Genomic DNA, 17,500 nt, shown 5'->3' with positions numbered 1-17,500 from the left:
GTGTCGCTCTGTCGCTCTCTCTGTCTTTGTGTCTCTCCCTCCCCCCCCCCACTTCATCTCTCTCGCTCGCTCTCTCTGCCTCTCTCTTTCTGTTCCTCACTTTCTTTTCATTTTGCCCCCCTCCCCCCCTCTCTCTCTCTCTCTCGTTCTCTCCCTGTCTGTCTGTCTCTCATTCTCTCTCTTTCTGTTCCTCACTCTCTTTTCGGCATTTTGCATCATCCTTCCGTCCCAGATAGTCGCACACACACACACACACACACACACACACACACACACACACACACGCATACGCATACACACACGTACACACACACGCACACACACAGACACATACACACACACGCACACACACACACACGCACGCACGCGCGTACCCGCCATGTGCCAGCAGCGTGACGCTTACAGTACCGTCCCGGCCGAGTGTTGGAATCAGCATGCATGAAGTGCCGAAGTGGGAACGTAAAGGTGTAGCAGAACAGAAAGAGGGTATGTGTGGAGGCAGCTGGGTGTGTGTGTGAAGTGTGTGTAGAGTGTACTGTGTGTGGGGGGTGTGTTACATCTGTCTCCTGGTTTCTGGATTCTATTCTCTACACATCTTCCTGTCCAGGAAAGTTTTCTTGGTGTGTGTAGAGGTGTGTGTGGTGTGTGTAGAGTGTACTGTGTGTGGGGTGTGTTACATCTGTCTGCTGGTTTCTGGATTCTATTCTCTACACATCTTCCTGTCCAGGAAAGTTTTCTTGGTGTGTGTAGAAGTGTGTGTGGTGTGTGTAGAGTGTACTGTGTGTGGGGGGTGTTACATCTGTCTCCTGGTTTCTGGATTCTATTCTCTACACATCTTCCTGTCCAGGAAAGTTTTCTTGGTGTGTGTAGAAGTGTGTGTGGTGTGTGTGGAGTGTACTGTGTGTGTGTGTGTGTGTGAAGTGTGTGTGGTGTGTGTAGAGTGTACTGTGTGTGGGGTGTGTTACATCTGTCTCCTGGTTTCTGGATTCTATTCTCTACACATCTTCCTGTCCAGGAAAGTTTTCTTGGTGTGTGTGAAGTGTGTGTGGTGTGTGTAGAAGTGTGTGTGGTGTGTGTGGAGTGTACTGTGTGTGGGGTGTGTGTGAAGTGTGTGTGGTGTGTGTAGAGTGTACTGTGTGTGTGTGTGGGTGAAGTGTGTGTGGTGTGTGTGTAGAGTGTACTGTGTGTGTGTGTGAAGTGTGTGTGGTGTGTGTAGAGTGTACTGTGTGTGTGTGTGGGTGAAGTGTGTGTGGTGTGTGTAGAGTGTACTGTGTGTGGGGGTGTGTTACATCTGTCTGCTGGCTTTGGGATTCTATTCTCTACACATCTTCCTGTCCAGGAAAGTTTTCTTGGTGTGTGTAGAGGTGTGTGTGGTGTGTGTAGAGTGTACTGTGTGTGTGGAGTGTACTGTGTGTGGTGTGTGTGTGTGTGAAGTGTGTGGTGTGTGTGTGTGTGAAGTGTGTGGTGTGTGTGTGTGGAGTGTACTGTGTGTGGGGGGTGTGCATCTGTCTCAGTGCTGGCTTTGGGATTCTATTCTCTACACATCTCCCTGTTCAGGAAAGTTTTCTTGGTGTGTGTAGAAGTGTGTGTGGTGTGTGTAGAGTGTACTGTGTGTGTGTGTGTGTGTGTGAAGTGTGTGGTGTGTGTGTGGAGTGCACTGTGTGTGGGGTGTGTTACATCTGTCTCCTGGTTTCTGGATTCTATTCTCTACACATCTTCCTGTCCAGGAAAGTTTTCTTGGTGTGTGAAGAAGTGTGTGTGGTGTGTGTGTGTAGAGTGTACTGTGTGTGTGGGTGAAGTGTGTGAAGTGTGTGTAGAGTGTACTGTGTGTGGGGGGTGTTACATCTGTCTGCTGGTTTCTGGATTCTATTCTCTACACATCTTCCTGTCCAGGAAAGTTTTCTTGGTGTGTGTAGACGTGTGTGTGGTGTGTGTAGAGTGTACTGTGTGTGTGGGTGAAGTGTGTGTGGTGTGTGTGGAGTGTACTGTGTGTGGGGGGTGTTACATCTGTCTGCTGGTTTCTGGATTCTATTCTCTACACATCTTCCTGTCCAGGAAAGTTTTCTTGGTGTGTGTAGACGTGTGTGTGGTGTGTGTAGAGTGTACTGTGTGTGTGTGTGAAGTGTGTGTGGTGTGTGTAGAGTGTACTGTGTGTGTGGGTGAAGTGTGTGTGGTGTGTGTAGAGTGTACTGTGTGTGTGGGTGAAGTGTGTGTGGTGTGTGTAGAGTGTACTGTGTGTGTGGGTGAAGTGTGTGTGGTGTGTGTGGAGTGTACTGTGTGTGGGGTGTGTGCATCTGTCTGCTGGCTTTTGGATTCTATTCTCTACACATCTTTTCTGTCCAGGAAAGTTTTCTTGGTGTGTGTGAAGTGTGTGTGGAGTGTACTGTGTGTGTGGGTGAAGTGTGTGTGGTGTGTGTAGAGTGTACTATGTGTGGGGTGTGTGCATCTGTCTGCTGGCTTTTGGATTCTATTCTCTACACATCTTTTCTGTCCAGGAAAGTTTTCTTGGTGTGTGTGAAGTGTGTGTGGTGTGTGTAGAGTGTACTGTGTGTGGGGGGTGTTACATCTGTCTCCTGGTTTCTGGATTCTATTCTCTACACATCTTCCAGTCCAGGAAAGTTTTCTTGGTGTGTGTGAAGTGTGGTGTGTGTGTGTGTGGAGTGTACTGTGTGTGGGGGGTGTTACATCTGTCTGCTGGTTTCTGGATTCTATTCTCTACACATCTTCCTGTCCAGGAAAGTTTTCTTGGTGTGTGTAGACGTGTGTGTGGTGTGTGTAGAGTGTACTGTGTGTGTGTGTGTGAAGTGTGTGTGGTGTGTGTAGAGTGTACTGTGTGTGTGGGTGAAGTGTGTGTGGTGTGTGTAGGGTGTACTGTGTATGGGGTGTGTGCATCTGTCTCAGTGCTGGCTTTGGGATTCTATTCTCTACACATCTTCCTGTTCAGGAAAGTTTTCTTGGTGTGTGTGCGCGTGTGTCTGTCTGCCTGTCTGTCTGTTTTGAGAGGGGTCGGGGGATGGGGGTGGGGGGGGGCGCAGTTTGGGGGTGGGGGGGGATGATACTAGGTTGTATTGGGGTGCACAGAGGAATGGGATATCGATAAAGAGAGGAGGATGGTGGGGGATAAAGGGGAGGGGTGAAAGGGGAGAGGAAGGCTTCTGTGTCCCATTCCGTTAATGGCGAGACAATCCAGCTTGCATGAGTCATCATCACACTTCCCGGTTGATTCCTTGATGATTGTGGTGCTGTTGATTTTGTTTTGGTTTGGTTTTGTTTTGTTTTAAAAACCTGCTTAATGAACGTTTAACTGTGTTGCTTTTGTTTTTTTGGTTGATTTTGTATCTCTCTGTGTAAACGTTGAATGTATTGATGATGGTTCACCTCTCTCTCTCTCTGTCTCTCTACTTCTCCTTCTTCTTCTCACGTGTTTCTGTTTGTTGTTTTTTGGGTGATTTTTTTTATTTTTTTTTTACTGGTTTTAAGAAAGGAGCCAATGGGTATATAAGTTTCCAAAGGAATGAATGGATGAGTTTGAGACTCTCTCTCTCTCTCTCTCTCTCTCTCTCTCTCTCTCTCTCTCTCTCTCTCTTTACCTCTCTCTCTTTCTCTCTCTCATACACACACACACACACACACACACACACACACACAAAATTACACACACAAACACGATTACACACACACACACACACACACACACACACTCACTCACTCACTCACACACACACACACACTCTCTCACTCTCTCTCACACTCACACATTAGACAAACACAATACACAGACAAACACGATAACACACACACACACACACACACACACACACACACACACACACACACACACAATTACACACGCAAACACGATTACACACACACACACACACACACACACACACACACACACACACACACACACACACACACACACACACACACGCACACATACACTTTTCTTTTCTTTTTCTTTCTTTTTTTTCTTTCTTTTTTTTTTTTCCATCTTGTTCATTACATGACCAGTTTCAGTGTCATTTCCAACAATGCTTGTGTTCTTCTGTTGCAGAGTAACGAAGCACTGTCCAAGTCTCAGACCGACAGATCTGTGAGTACTCTTCCACTCCTTTTTTTGGTTTAAACATTTTTTTTAATATCAAGAAACAAGGTGCAATACAGCGTTTACTTAATAAGACTTGAGCAACAACAAGCATGAGCTTATATCGTGCTCGTTCATATGTAACAAGCAATACACAAACGCAATGGCGAAAATACACACATTATTTTGACAATGAAAAGAAGGTTGAAGTGCAAGACAAAACTAAACTAAACAAGAAAAACAACAACAACAAAAACACACACAAAAAAAAAAAACAACCAAACTACTATTACCGCAACTACCACTGACAACAACAATGAAAATATTAATGATAATACTAATACCACTCCTTTTTTGACTCACTTGTGTAAACAAAGTGAGTCTATGTTTTAACCCGGTGTTCGGTTGTCTGTGTGTGTGTGTGTGTGTGTGTGGTAAACTTTAACATTGACATTTTCTCTGCAAATACTTTGTCAGTTGACACCAAATTAGACATACAAATAGGAAAAATTCAGTTCTTTCCAGTCATCTTGTTTCTTTTTTTTCTTTCTGGGATTTATACGATGGTTAAATGTGTAGATACCTTTTTTTTTTTAACTGACAACCACCACCACCACCACAACACCGACAAACGACAACAGTATTTACGCTAGAGACAGATACAGTAACATCAAAAACAACGACAACGATAGCAACAACGACAGCTGCAGCAGCAGAAACAAAAACAAGGCCTTTAACTCACTCAGTACGGCCAGCCCTATCTTCTCCTCTACACAGACCCCTCGGATGTCCAGTGGGTGTCTGAATGACCCAACCTTTAGCTTCCGTCGTCAGAATTGTGGTATTCTTTGTCAACATTCACCTCTTCGTATAAGAGCCTTCCGCTTGCAATATTTTGATGATGGTAATTGGGGTGAAACGCTGTTAACGTCGTCTCTTTCGCCGTTCGTATGGAGAGAGTTAAAAACGACAACGACAAGAGCAACAACAGCATTACAACAACAACATCATCAGTACAACAACCACCTCAACAGCGACAACGTTTACAACTGCAGTTGAGAACAGCAACAATGACAAAGACAACAAAACAGCGACAACAATAACAGCAACAATGCTGACGACGACGACAACAACAACAACAACAACACCTACAACAACAAAACAACGACAACAATAGCATCAACAACGAAGATAAACACAACAATATTGACAACAATGACAACCACTCAGAACAACACAGGACAGAAGAAACCGACACGAAGGTGGAAGGTTTGACAATGACGGAGACAGCCGATGGATCAGCATTGCGAAAGAATCGTACAATCATACTCCTCACAGAAATGATTTTACGTACGTAACTCTGAGGTCCGTGTGTGTGTGTGTGTTTGTGTTTGTGTGTGCGCGCGAGCGCGTGCGTACTTGTGTGTGTGTGTTTGTGTGTGTGCGCACGTGTGTGTGTGTGTGTGTGTGTGTGTGTGTGAGTGTGTGTGTGTGTGTGTGAGCGTGGCGCAACATCCCTGCGCGCATGCTTTTATGTGTTGGGTGCCCTTTGTGTGTGTGTGTGTGTGTGTGTGTGTGTGTGTGTGTGCCTGTATGTCAATGTGTGTCCGTGTACATAGGTTGTGTGTGTTAGTATGTGTGTGTTAGTATGTGTGTGTTAGTATGTGTGTGTGTGTGTGTGTGTGTGTATGTCAATGTGTGTCCGTGTATATAGCTTGTGTGTTAGTGTGTGTGTGTGTGTGTGTGTGTGTGTGAGTGTGTGTGTGTGTGTCAATGTGTGTCCGTGTACATAGGTTGTGTGTGTTAGTATGTGTGTTAGTGTGTGTGTGTGTGTGTGTGTGTGTGTGTGTGTCTGTATGTATGTATGTCAGTGTGTGTCCGTGTATATAGCTTGTGTGTTAGTGTGTGTGTGTGAGTGTGTGTGTGAGTGTGTGTGTGTGTGTGTGTGTGTGTGTGTGTGTGATAACCTTTCTTGAAAGGGTTCCTGTCCCCCAGCGGTGAACGAAAAATGATTTTCACGTATCCGCCTCGTTGATGGGCGGAAATGGAGAGAGGGGGGTGGGAGTGAGAGAGTGGGAGAGGGACACAGACAGAGAGGGGTGGAGTGAGAAAAAGAGAGAAGAGAGACAGCGTGAAAGAGAGAAAAAGATTGAGTTGGATTGCTGTTATAAGGACCCCCCCCCTCCCCCGAAAGAAAAAGGCCTATGGATACTTCCTTCAGACAAGTTATTATAACTATATATTTGTTTTACAGCTAGCTAATGGCAGCCTGACAAGAGAGAGAGTGTGTGTGTGTGTGTGCGTGTTCGGTGGCTTTTCACTGAGGACAAAAAATAGGCTTTTCGATACTTCCGTCCGGATTTTTATATTATGGTTATAACACTATATGTGCCTGAACAGTCAACGTCAAGAACTCAAGCTCAGTTTTTTGGCACATTTCTTCTCTTATTGCTGCTTTGTGCACGTGTCAAATGATCGGTATATATGACAGGCCCGGCGCTTCCCTTTTTGATGAAGTGTCCGGGTTTGTACAATTTTGGTTGCCCGTGTTAGTGCCAGCTGAATCGGAAGCATAAGCAGCGTTGACTTGAAGTTGTGCCCCCCCCCCCCCCCCCCCCCCCCACGTGAATGGAGAGATTCACCACTCTTTACTATATTTTTGTTAATCAGTCGTTCTCCTTACCTCATTGTTTATTCATCTGAGTAGTAGAATTGGTCGGTTTGTTTGTTGTTGTTTTTTTTAATCATTATTGTTCTTGCTGTTATCGTCTTCATCGTCGTCACCTTCATATAGCGGAGTGATGGCCTAGAGGTAACGCGTCCGCCTTGGAAGCGAGAGAATTTGAGTGCGCTGGTTCGAATCACGGTTCAGCCGCCGATATTTTCTCCCCCTCCACTAGACCTTGAGTGGTGGTCTGGACGCTAGTCATTCGGATGAGACGGTAAACCGAGGTCCCGTGTGCAGCATGCATTTAGCGCACGTAAAAGAACCCACGGCAACAAAAGGGTTGTTCCTGGCAAAATTCTGTAGAAAAATCCACTTCGATAGGAAAAACAAATAAAACTACACGCAGGAAAAAAAAATTTTATAAATGGGTGGCGCTGTTGTGTAGCGACGCGCTCTCCCTGGGGAGAGCAGCCCGAATTTCACACAGAGAAATCTGATGTGATAAAAAGAAATACAAATACAAATACAAAATCCATTGTTAGGGCGATGACAGTGATGACAAATAATGATGATTACCTTCATCGTCGACGGCATCCTTTCTTTTTTCATAATTATCTCTCCTCCTTAAATTGCCTGGGTTTGTTCCAATGTACTTTTTTATTTACCTGTGTGCTAGCTGAATCGGTAGCGTAAGCAGCACTGACTTGAAGTTGTGTTCCGTGTGAATGGAGAGAGTTACCACTGTTTACTATTTGTATCTCTTCTCCTGTTCCTTAACTCATCTGGGGGGAAAAATTGAGGGGGGAAGAAAAAAAGGTTTATTTCATGTGCATCCGTTCGTTCTTCTATGAGTCAGCGTTACCGAGTGCGCGAATTTTGTTTGCGAATGTCAGAGCTTGTTTATCGCTTTCAGTTTCACCCACAGTTATCAGCTCTCAGAAAGAAGTGTGTGTGTGTGTCTGTATGTGTCTGTGTGTGTGTGTGTGTGTGTGTGTGTGTGTGTGTGTGTGTGTGTGTGTGTATGTGTGTGTATGTGTGTGTATGTGTCTGTCTGTGTGTGTCGTGTGCGTGTGTGTGTGTCTGTGTGTGTGTATGTGTGTGTGTGTGTAGTGTGTGTGTGTGTGTGTGTGTGTGTCGTGTGCGTGTGTGTGTGTGTGTGTGTGTGTGTATGTGTGTGTGCGTGTGCATGTCGTGTGTGCGTGTGTGTAAGTGTGTCCGGGGTGTGTGGGAAGAAGCAAGAAGAGTTCATGACGGTGAACCGGATTCTGTGAATGTCGGAGCAGAATGTTATATATATATATATATATATATTTGTCAACACGGAGACATCAACCTGACTTTGAATGGTGAGTGGACATCCTTGAAACGAGAGATATAATGGTTCCTGTCTAGTCTGAATGTTAACGTGATATCGTTTTTACGTAGCTCAGTATATCACTACCGCCCCCCCAAAAAAAACTGGCGCCTGAAGCGTCAGGTGTCATTATTGGATGTAAGGTGCGCTTATTTATGAGGTGTCGTGTGAATGAGTGAGTGTACGTGTGTGTGTGTGTGTGTGTGTGTGTCTGTGTGTGTGTATGCGGGCGTGCGATCATGTGCATGCGTGTAATGTACCTATCCGTGCGTGCCTTCCAGTGTTTGCGTAAGCGGACTTTCTCTCTCTCCCCCCCCCCACCCCCCGTCCCACACTCTCTCTCCACCCCCTTTCTCTCTCTCCCTCTCTCTCTCTCTCTCTCTCTCTCTCACGCGCGCTATCTCTCTCTCTCCCTTGCGCACTAAGTCAACTATACAGGTCTCTGGGTTAAGTATGACAAGCCGTAAAGCAAATTTCGATTTCTGCTGTGAGCAGTTCGAAGAATTCCAAGCGGATGTTACTCCAGTGTGTACTTTTGATAACCCCACCCCCACACCACTTCAAACGCGAAGTTTCAAGGAGAAGTCGACGAGTGCGGACTGATTCAAATACACCACACCACATCGGTTAAAAAAAATATAGTTAACTTACTCAGTACGGCCAGTCCTCTCTTCTCCTCTACACAGACCCCTCGGATGTCCAGTGGGTGTCTCTATGACCCAACCTTTAGCTTCCGTCGTCAGAATTGTGGTATTCTTTGTCAACATTCACCTCTTCAGTGTAAGAGCCTTCCGCTTGTAATATTTTGATGGTTGTAATTGGGGTGAAACGCTGTTAACGTCGTCTCTTTCGTATGGAGAGAGTTAAAAACAATGACAATCTGCTTTATGTGTCACCGCAATGATAAGGTAATGACAGTCAAGTTGACTGCTCAAATGATTGGCTGTAGTAACCGAGGTTAACTTTTAACAATGGTGTGATATAAACGAAGTGGATGGAAATCAATTATTTTTGTGTGGCAAGTAGAGATCGGGCCTCCTTCCCCCCCCCCCCTACACCCCCCACCCCCTGTCTCTCTCTCTCTCTCTCTCTCTCTCTCTCTCTTCCTTTCTCTCTCTCCCTCTTTCTCTTCCTTTCTCTCTTTCTCTCCCTTTCTCTCTTTCTCTCCCTCCCTCCTTCCTCTCTCTCTCTCTCTCTTCCTTTCTCTCTTTCTCTCCCTCCCTCCTCTCTCTCTCTCTTTCTCTCTCTCACTCTTTCTCTTCCTTTCTCTCTTTCTCTCCCTCCCTCCTCTCTCTCTCTCTCTCGCTCTCTCTCTTTCTTTCCCTCGCACCTCCCACCACCCCTTCTCTCTCTCTCTCTCTGTCTCTCTCTCTCCCTTCCTCCTTCCCTTGCCCCCCTCCCTCTCTCTCTCTCCCCTTCCTCCTTCCCTTGCCCCCCCCTCTCTCTCTCTCTCTCTCTCCCTTCCTCCTTCCCTTGCCCCCCTCCCTCTCTCTCTCCCCTTCCTCCTTCCCTTGCCCCCCCCCCTCTCTCTCTCCCCTTCCTCCTTCCCTTGCCCCCCCCCTCTCTCTCTCTCTCCTCTTCCTCCTTCCCTTGCCCCCCCCTCTCTCTCTCTCTCTCTCCCCTTCCTCCTTCCCTTGCCCCCCTCTCTCTCTCTCTCTCCCCTTCCTCCTTCCCTTGCCCCCCTCCCCTCTCTCTCTCTCCCCCTTCCTCCTTCCCTTGCCCCCCCTCCCTCTCTCTCTCCCCTCCTCCTTCCCTTGCCCCCTCCCCTCTCTCTCTCTCCCCCTTCCTCCTCCCCTTGCCCCCTCCCCTCTCTCTCTCTCTCCCCCTTCCTCCTTCCCTTGCCCCCCCTCCCTCTCTCTCTCCCCTCCTCCTTCCCTTGCCCCCCCTCTCTCTCTCTCCCCCTTCCTCCTTCCCTTGCCCCCCTCCCTCTCTCTCTCCCCTCCTTCCCTTGCCCCCCTCCCTCTCTCTCTCCCCTCCTTCCCTTGCCCCCCCTCTCTCTCTCTCCCCCTTCCTCCTTCCCTTGCCCCCCTCCCTCTCTCTCTCCCCTCCTCCTTCCCTTGCCCCCCTCCCTCTCTCTCTCCCCTCCTTCCCTTGCCCCCCTCCCTCTCTCTCTCCTCCTCCTTCCCTTGCACCCCCCTCTCTCTCTCTCTCCCCCTTCCTCCTTCCCTTACAATGTATAGCCCCCCACCCCCCCTCCGCCCACCTCCTTCACAGACACATAATTATAATGATAATAATACCCTTTCAAACTCAGCACGCCTGACCCAATTTTTCCTTCCTGCAATTCATCATATTTTCCAGCTGTGAGTTTCCCCCATTTAAAGCTGAACACCCCATACACCCACCCAGCCCCACGCACACACACACACACACACACACACACACAACACACACACACACACACACACACAACACACACACACACAACACACACACACACACACACACACACACACACACACACAACACACACACACACACACACACACACACACAACACACACACACACACACACACACACACACACACACACACACACACACACACACTTCAAGTGGAAAGACGTTAAACTGAAGACAACAGAGAGAGAGAGAGAGAGAGAGACACACACACACACACACACACACACACACACACACACACAACACACACACACACACACACACACACACACACACACACACACAACACACACAACACACACACACACACACACACACACACACACACACACACACACACACACACACACACACACACACACACACACACACACACACTGTAGAAGGTCTGGCGCCTCTTTGGCTGTCTTATAGTTCAGCTTTCTAATACAGAGGTGGAATTTTAACTTTCACAGGGGGGTGGGGAGAGAGAGAGAGAGAGAGAGAGAGAGAGAGAGAGAGAGAGAGAGAGAAAACAGAACAAAACAGGAGAGTGCGGGTGGAAAAGTCTGAAATATTTTGCGTCGATCAGTGAAATGGTTAGCAAACCTTTCAGAAGAAAAAAAAAAAAAAAAAAGCGGGAGAGCAAGTCAGTAACTTGAAACCAAGAAGATCACAGGACTAGAGAGAGAAAGAGAGAGAGAGAGAGAGAGCTTCTTTTTCAGCGAATGAAGTGCAATAAGCATGCTTATGCCTTTTTCTTTCTTTCTTTTTTTTTTTTTTTTTACACCCAGCCCTCAGGGGGCAAAGAGAAAATGAAATCAAAATATTCACATAAAAATAACATACGAGAGAATGTACTATATTTAAAGCCAAAGAATTGCTACATTCTCTCTATTGAGAGAGACACAGAGAGAGAGGTGGGGTGTGTGTGGGGGGGGGGGTGGGGGGGGGAGGGGGCGTGGGGGTGCAGGTAAGGAAGTGGAGAGAGATGGTGAAAGGTATAATTATGAAGAAGAAAAAAAAAAAGGAAATCAAATCTTCCCGCTTTCTGTTATGTTAGTCGATACTTTTAACTTGTACGGACATGTACATATAATTAATTAATTAACAGGCTGCTACCCCGAAACATCAATATTGGCCTCAGTGCTCATGGACCCCCTCCCCCTCTCTTTCCTCCCCCCCCCTCCCCCGTCCCGCGCCTCCCCCAACCCATCTATCTCCCACGCTAGAACCACCTCCACTCCACCCTCACCCTCACCCTCACCCACCTTCCCAAGTTCTCTCATCAACCAATTAAATCCACCTCCCTCCCCCGCCCCCCGCCTCCTTTGAAATGACGGTGGTGTTATTCATTCTGGCCTACCTTTTCACCTTTTTTTTCCCCGCAACCCGTTTTCAGAGGTGTTTGCTTTGTTTTGTGTTTCCCTTTTTTTTTTTTTGCTTCTTTTATTTTTATCCACGGATTTTCTTTTTTTTTTTTTTTTTTTTGTCTCTCCCCCCCCCCCCCCCCGCCATCCTCCCTATTCCCCCCCCCCGCGCCCCCGACCCCCCTCCCTCTTCCCCTCCGTCCATTGTGCTGGGTGAAAAGTGCATTATGCGTGGTATGATTTTTTTTTTTTTTTTTTTTTTAAATGTAATGCGCAGTTGTTATTGGGTGGTCTTGAAGGTATGTCGTCGATTGAAGATTGTGTGTGTGTGTGTGTGTGTGTGTGTGTGTGTGTGTGTGTGTGTGTGTGTGATGTCAGTTTTTGTGTGTGTTTTTTTTTTTTTTTGACTCACTTGTGTAAACAACGTTGTTGTTGTTTTTATTTTCAGATAGTGCGTTTTACGAGCGGCATAACTTTTTTTTTAAACCAGTCCAAAAGAAAGAAAAAGTAAAAGAAAGAAAGAGCAGTAGATACCAGAAAAAAAGTTTAGTAATCATGAAATAGGCATATGTACACACTCTCTCTCTCTCTCTCTCTCTCTGTGTGTGTGTGTGTGTGTGTGTGTGTGTGTGTATGTGTGTGTGTGTGTGTGTCAGCACACACGGGTATGGAGAGCCAAAAACTACTTCATGGTAAAAAACGATTGTCACTGTTAAGCTCTGTTGTGGACCTGCGCCGTGCCACATCCTTTTTGGTCCGCATGCTCTGATTGGAAGCTGTCACATGTAAGGGGGAATGTGATTGGCTCCAGTCTTTGTAAGGGGAGGATGGGGGCAGGGGAGGGGGGGCGAAAAGGATAATGAAAGCAGACAAGAGACAACATCAATGTTATTGCAACATTCACCGAACAAACACCCAAGCCTTTTGAACATCGTGACTTTTAGGGATGTTGGTCAATGGGTCGCTATACACTCTCTTCAACTCTTATTTCAAGATCGACGTACATTGTCTTACAGCTTGGGATGTGTGTTTGAATTTCAGGGAGTTGTTGCGTCGGTTGTTCATCTCTCTCTCTCTCTCTCTCTCTCTCTTTGGTGTGTGTGTGTGTGTGTGTGTGTGTGTGTGTGTGTGTGTGTGTCTGTCTGTCTGTCTGTCTGTCTACGTCTCATTCTCTCTTATTTTCTGTTGACTCTCTCCATTTGTCTCTCTCCCCTCTCTATCTCTCTCTAACTCAGCCCCCCCCCCCCCTCCCCCTCGCCCCCCCCCCCCCCCCCCCCCCCCCACACACACCACACATATACACATCCACCTCCGGAAGTCAAGGAAGAGCACACACACACACAAAAGAAAAATGCAGGGGAAGAAATAGTAACACAAGCAAAACTTGGTTCGAAAGACTTCTCTTATTTTCGCTTCTTGTGCAAACCTTTTTGGTGTCAAGCCGGAGGTAGTGTAAGAGGTTACGAGAGCTGGCATATTTGCTTTTCCTTGACTAACCTTGCCCCTGTCTCTCCCTCTCCCTCCCTCTCTTTTTCCTCCACCCCTATCTCTCTCTCTCTCTCTCCCTCTCTCTCCCTCCTCCACCCCTCTCTCTTCCCTCTCCCTCTCTCTTCCTCTTCCCCCCCCTCTCTCTCTCTCTCTTTCTTTCTCTCTTTGCGTTAGAGAGAGAGAGCGAAAGCTGAGGAGCTGAGTGTTCAAACTGCCAACAGGCACAGCTGTCGCACTCATTCTTCTCCCACTTCCACTTATGTGTGTTCGTGTGTGTGTGTGTTGTGCGTGCGTGTGTGCGTGCATGTTTATTTGTATGTGCATGTGTCTGTTTGATTGTGTGTTCTTGAAGAGGATCTGATTGTGTGTGTGTGTGTGTGTGTGAGCGCGCGCGCGCACGTGTGTGTGAGTATTTGTGTGTATTCATGTTTATGAATAAAAAGGACCTGATTGTGTGTATTCGTTCTTTAGTTTTAACGTCTTTTCACTGTGTGTGTGTGTGTGTGTGTGTGTGTGTGTGTGTGTGTGTGTGTGTGTGACCTGTTTTTACCGTCAAAGAAATGGAGTTGTTGTTGTTATTGTTGTTGTTTTTGTTTTTTGGGTTGTTTTTTTTAATCGAGGCTGTGTTGTTATTGAAGGGACAAGACGATGTGGTTGTCATACCATTCAGAGCAGCAACAACAACAACAACAAAAACAGCGTCAGGGCCTCAGTGTGCCTTCGTGTCCGTAAAGAACTCGGCCGATGATAATAATTATGCATGCTGGGAGGTCGCGCGCCCAATGACACAGGCTGGACAGTGGTCAGAATGGTTAAGACGCTCAGCTGCCAATACAGAGAGTCCGTGAGGGTGTGGGTTCGAATCCCGCTCTCGCCCTTTCTCCTAAGTTTGACTGGAAAATCAAACTGAGCGTCTAGTCTTTCGGATGAGACGATAAACCGAGGTCCCGTGTGCAGCACGCACTTGGCGCACTGAAAAAGAACCCATGGCAACGAGAGTGTTGTCCTCTGGCGAAATTACGTAAAATGAAATCCACTTTCATAGGTACACAAATATGTAAGCATGCACTCAAGGCCTGACTAAGCGCGTTGGGTTATGCTGCTGGTCAGGCATCTGCTCAACAGATGTGGTGTAGCGTGTATGGATTTGTCCGAACGCAGTGACGCCTCCTTGAGAAAGTGAAACTGAAACTGAAACTGGACAGTGGTCACGACTCACTCAACAGCACTGTGGGAGTGGCGATCCTCGCTCGCGGGCAGCCTATCGCGAAGTTTTCCCTTGTTATGTGTGTGTGTGTGTGTGTGTGTGTGCGCCGTGGAAGCTGTGATACGTAGACTAGAAATGAGTGTGTGGAGGAGGGGGGTAGAGGAGGTGCAGGGTAATGTGTGTGGGGTGTGTGTGTGTGTTGGAGATCATGTACGTTTATATGTATTTGACTGTGCTTTCATATCTGTGCAACTGCATGTTCGGTGCATATCTGTTATGCATGTGTGGGTGTATATGTGAATGTGTGTCTTCATGTTTTACATCTATTTGCTTATATATCATTTATTCACCTCCTTTTTTTTCTTTTTCTTTTTTTCTCAAGGCCTGACTAAGCGCGTTGGGTTACGCTGCTGGTCAGGCATCTGCTTGGCAGATGTGGTGTAGCGTATATGGATTTGTCCGAACGCAGGGACGCCTCCTTGAGCTACTGAAACTGAAACTGAAACTTCCCTTGTTATACTCTCTCGGTAGAAGAGAGAGTATTGGAAATACCCATTAAGTGTAAGCCATTACACTATAGTGCAGAAATTATAATTTTATGTCGTTACACTTTTTTTTTTTCAATTATAATAATTATCTGATAGTTGCTGGAGGGAAGGGGGACGGGGTGGGTGTGTGTGTGTGTGTGGGGGAGGGGGTGGGTGGGGGGGTCATGGGTGTAATAGGTTACTTGTGGTTCTCTTCAGCTGGCTGGTGTGACTGAGTGCACAGTGAAGTCATTGTTGCGTGTGTGTGTGGGTCCGTGTGTTTGGGTGTGTGTGTGTGTGTGTGTGGTTGTGGTTGTCAATGTGGGTGCGTCATTGTGAGTGTGTATGTGTGTGAACGTACGTGTGACTGTGTGGGTTGTTGTGAATGTGTGTGTGGAGGGTGGTAGGAGTGGGGGACTATGTGACTGTGTGTGTGTGGGTGTGGGTGTGAATGTACATGTGATTATGTGGGTGGCTGTGAATGTGTGGGGGGGGGGGGAGGGGGAGGGAAGGGATTTGAAGTGTGTGTGTGTGTGTGTGTGTGTGAGAGAGAGAGAGAGCAATGCTATGTAATGTACTAGCGCGGGTTGTCAGTGCCTGAAATGTCTGGAAACCTTTCCCCGAAGCCCTCGTACCTCGCTCCACTCATCAGTTTCCCAGTCCTTTATAATTTATTCGCTTCGCCACACTACCACATCACCCCCTCCTCCCCATTCCAAGCGCACACAATGTTTCAGCTTTCCTTGTTGGCGTCTATTCTTTTCTTTTCTTTTCATTTATTTTATGTGGTTTTCTGAGAGAGAGAGAGAGAGAGAAAGGGAGAGAGAGAGGAAGGCATCCGAGTTTATCGGATACAATTAGTAAAGAGGACAACTTGGTACAAAGTGGTAGGCAAGTATCGTTGTCTTTGTTCTTGTTTGTGTTTGTTGTTGTTGTTGTTGTTTTGGGGTTTTTGTTGTTGTTGTTGTTGTTGTTGCTTCTTGATCCATCCGCTGCCTTCAGATGATTATATTACAGAAAAAGGAATGGGGGGGAAGGAAAGGATGAATGATACAGAAAGAAAGAACAAAAAAAAAGGGTGCGTGGCCGGGGGGCAGAAAAAATAGGGCGGGGAGAGTGGGGGGCGGGGGTGGGGGGGGAAGGTGAGAGCCAGAGAATATCACTGTAAACCATCACACACACACACACACACACACACACACACACACACACACACACACAGATAGAGATTCGCCTGTGAGTCTCACACAAATTCCGCTTAGTTCCCAATACCTTGATGCTCACCTGCATTCAAAACATTCAAACTCTCTCTCTCTCTCTCTCTCTCTCTCTCTCTCTCTCTCTGTGTGTGTCTCTCTCTCTCTCACACACACACACACACACACACACACACACACCCCACAAGCACACACACACACACACACACACACACACACACACACACACCACAAGCACACACACACACACACACACACACACACGCACGACACAGGCCTGTTCGAACACGGTTTGAATGCAGTTCTCAGTGCATTCACAACTCAAAACAACCATCATCGTCTTTCAAAGGAAAGAAATGGGGGAAAAAAAAAAAAGCCGTGGAGGTGAGAAATCAACTTAAAAGAGGAGAAAGAACTAGAGATGGGGGCTGGGAGTACAGGTGGTGGTGGTGGTGGTGGTGGAGAACTTGCTGCTAGCAGGGTGTGGTGAGGGAGGTGATAGCAGTAGTACGGTACAGGGGGGGGTGGGGGGGGTGGTGGATAATTCAGTTTCTAAAGCGATCAATGTTCGTTCGTGCGCTACTGACTTCAGAGGGAGAGGGGTGGGGTAGGTTGGAGGTAAGGGTGGTGGCGAGGATAAAAAGGGTTCTGTATGATGTGTGTGTGTGTGTGTGTGTGTGTGTGTGTGTGTGTGTGTGTGTGTGTTCTGTCAGCCAGCCAGCTAAACACACCCGACCCCCCCCACACCCCACCCCCACCCGCAACCGACCCGACCCCCCCCCCCCCCCCCAGCCACTCACCTCCCCTCCCTGTCATGTTCACAAGTGTCGTTTTGAAAAAAAAATCACCCAGATGGGCGGACCTCCAATGTGGTGGGTCTGAAAAGCCCGGAAAATGGGTCTATTACGTCCCTTTGACTTTGTGCGTGTGTGTGTGTGTGTCGGTGTGTGTGTCGGTGTGTGTGTGTCGTGGTGGTGTTGACGTAAATGTCATGTCACGTGCAAAACACTGACCAAACTGGGCGAGTTATGCCTCGTTCGTTTTTTTTATGTTCAACTCCCCCCCCACCCCCCACCCCACCACCTCTCTCTCTCTCTCTCCCTCTCTCTCTCCCTCTCTCTCTCCCTCTCTCACTCTCTCTTCCTCTCTCCCTCTCTGTCTCTCCCTCCCTCTCTCTCCCCTCTCTCTCTCTCCCTCTTC

General features: G+C 47.3%; 1 protein-coding gene across 13 annotated transcripts in view; it reads left to right on the top strand.

Moving 5' to 3' along the window:
* The window catches only part of LOC143292529 (tensin-3-like), a 433,846-nt gene that overhangs the window by 323,250 nt on the left and 93,096 nt on the right, over nt 1-17,500 (top strand). For all 13 annotated transcript variants that reach the window (XM_076602904.1, XM_076602906.1, XM_076602903.1 and 10 more), the window contains one exon: nt 4,058-4,096. In XM_076602904.1, the coding sequence (XP_076459019.1) occupies nt 4,058-4,096 (39 nt within the window). The remainder of the gene's footprint in view (nt 1-4,057; nt 4,097-17,500) is intronic.

This window comes from Babylonia areolata, chromosome 18 (assembly GCF_041734735.1).
Source record: "Babylonia areolata isolate BAREFJ2019XMU chromosome 18, ASM4173473v1, whole genome shotgun sequence".
NCBI classification, from domain to species: Eukaryota; Metazoa; Mollusca; class Gastropoda; order Neogastropoda; family Buccinidae; genus Babylonia; species Babylonia areolata.
This window is presented reverse-complemented; position numbering and strand designations above follow the sequence as displayed.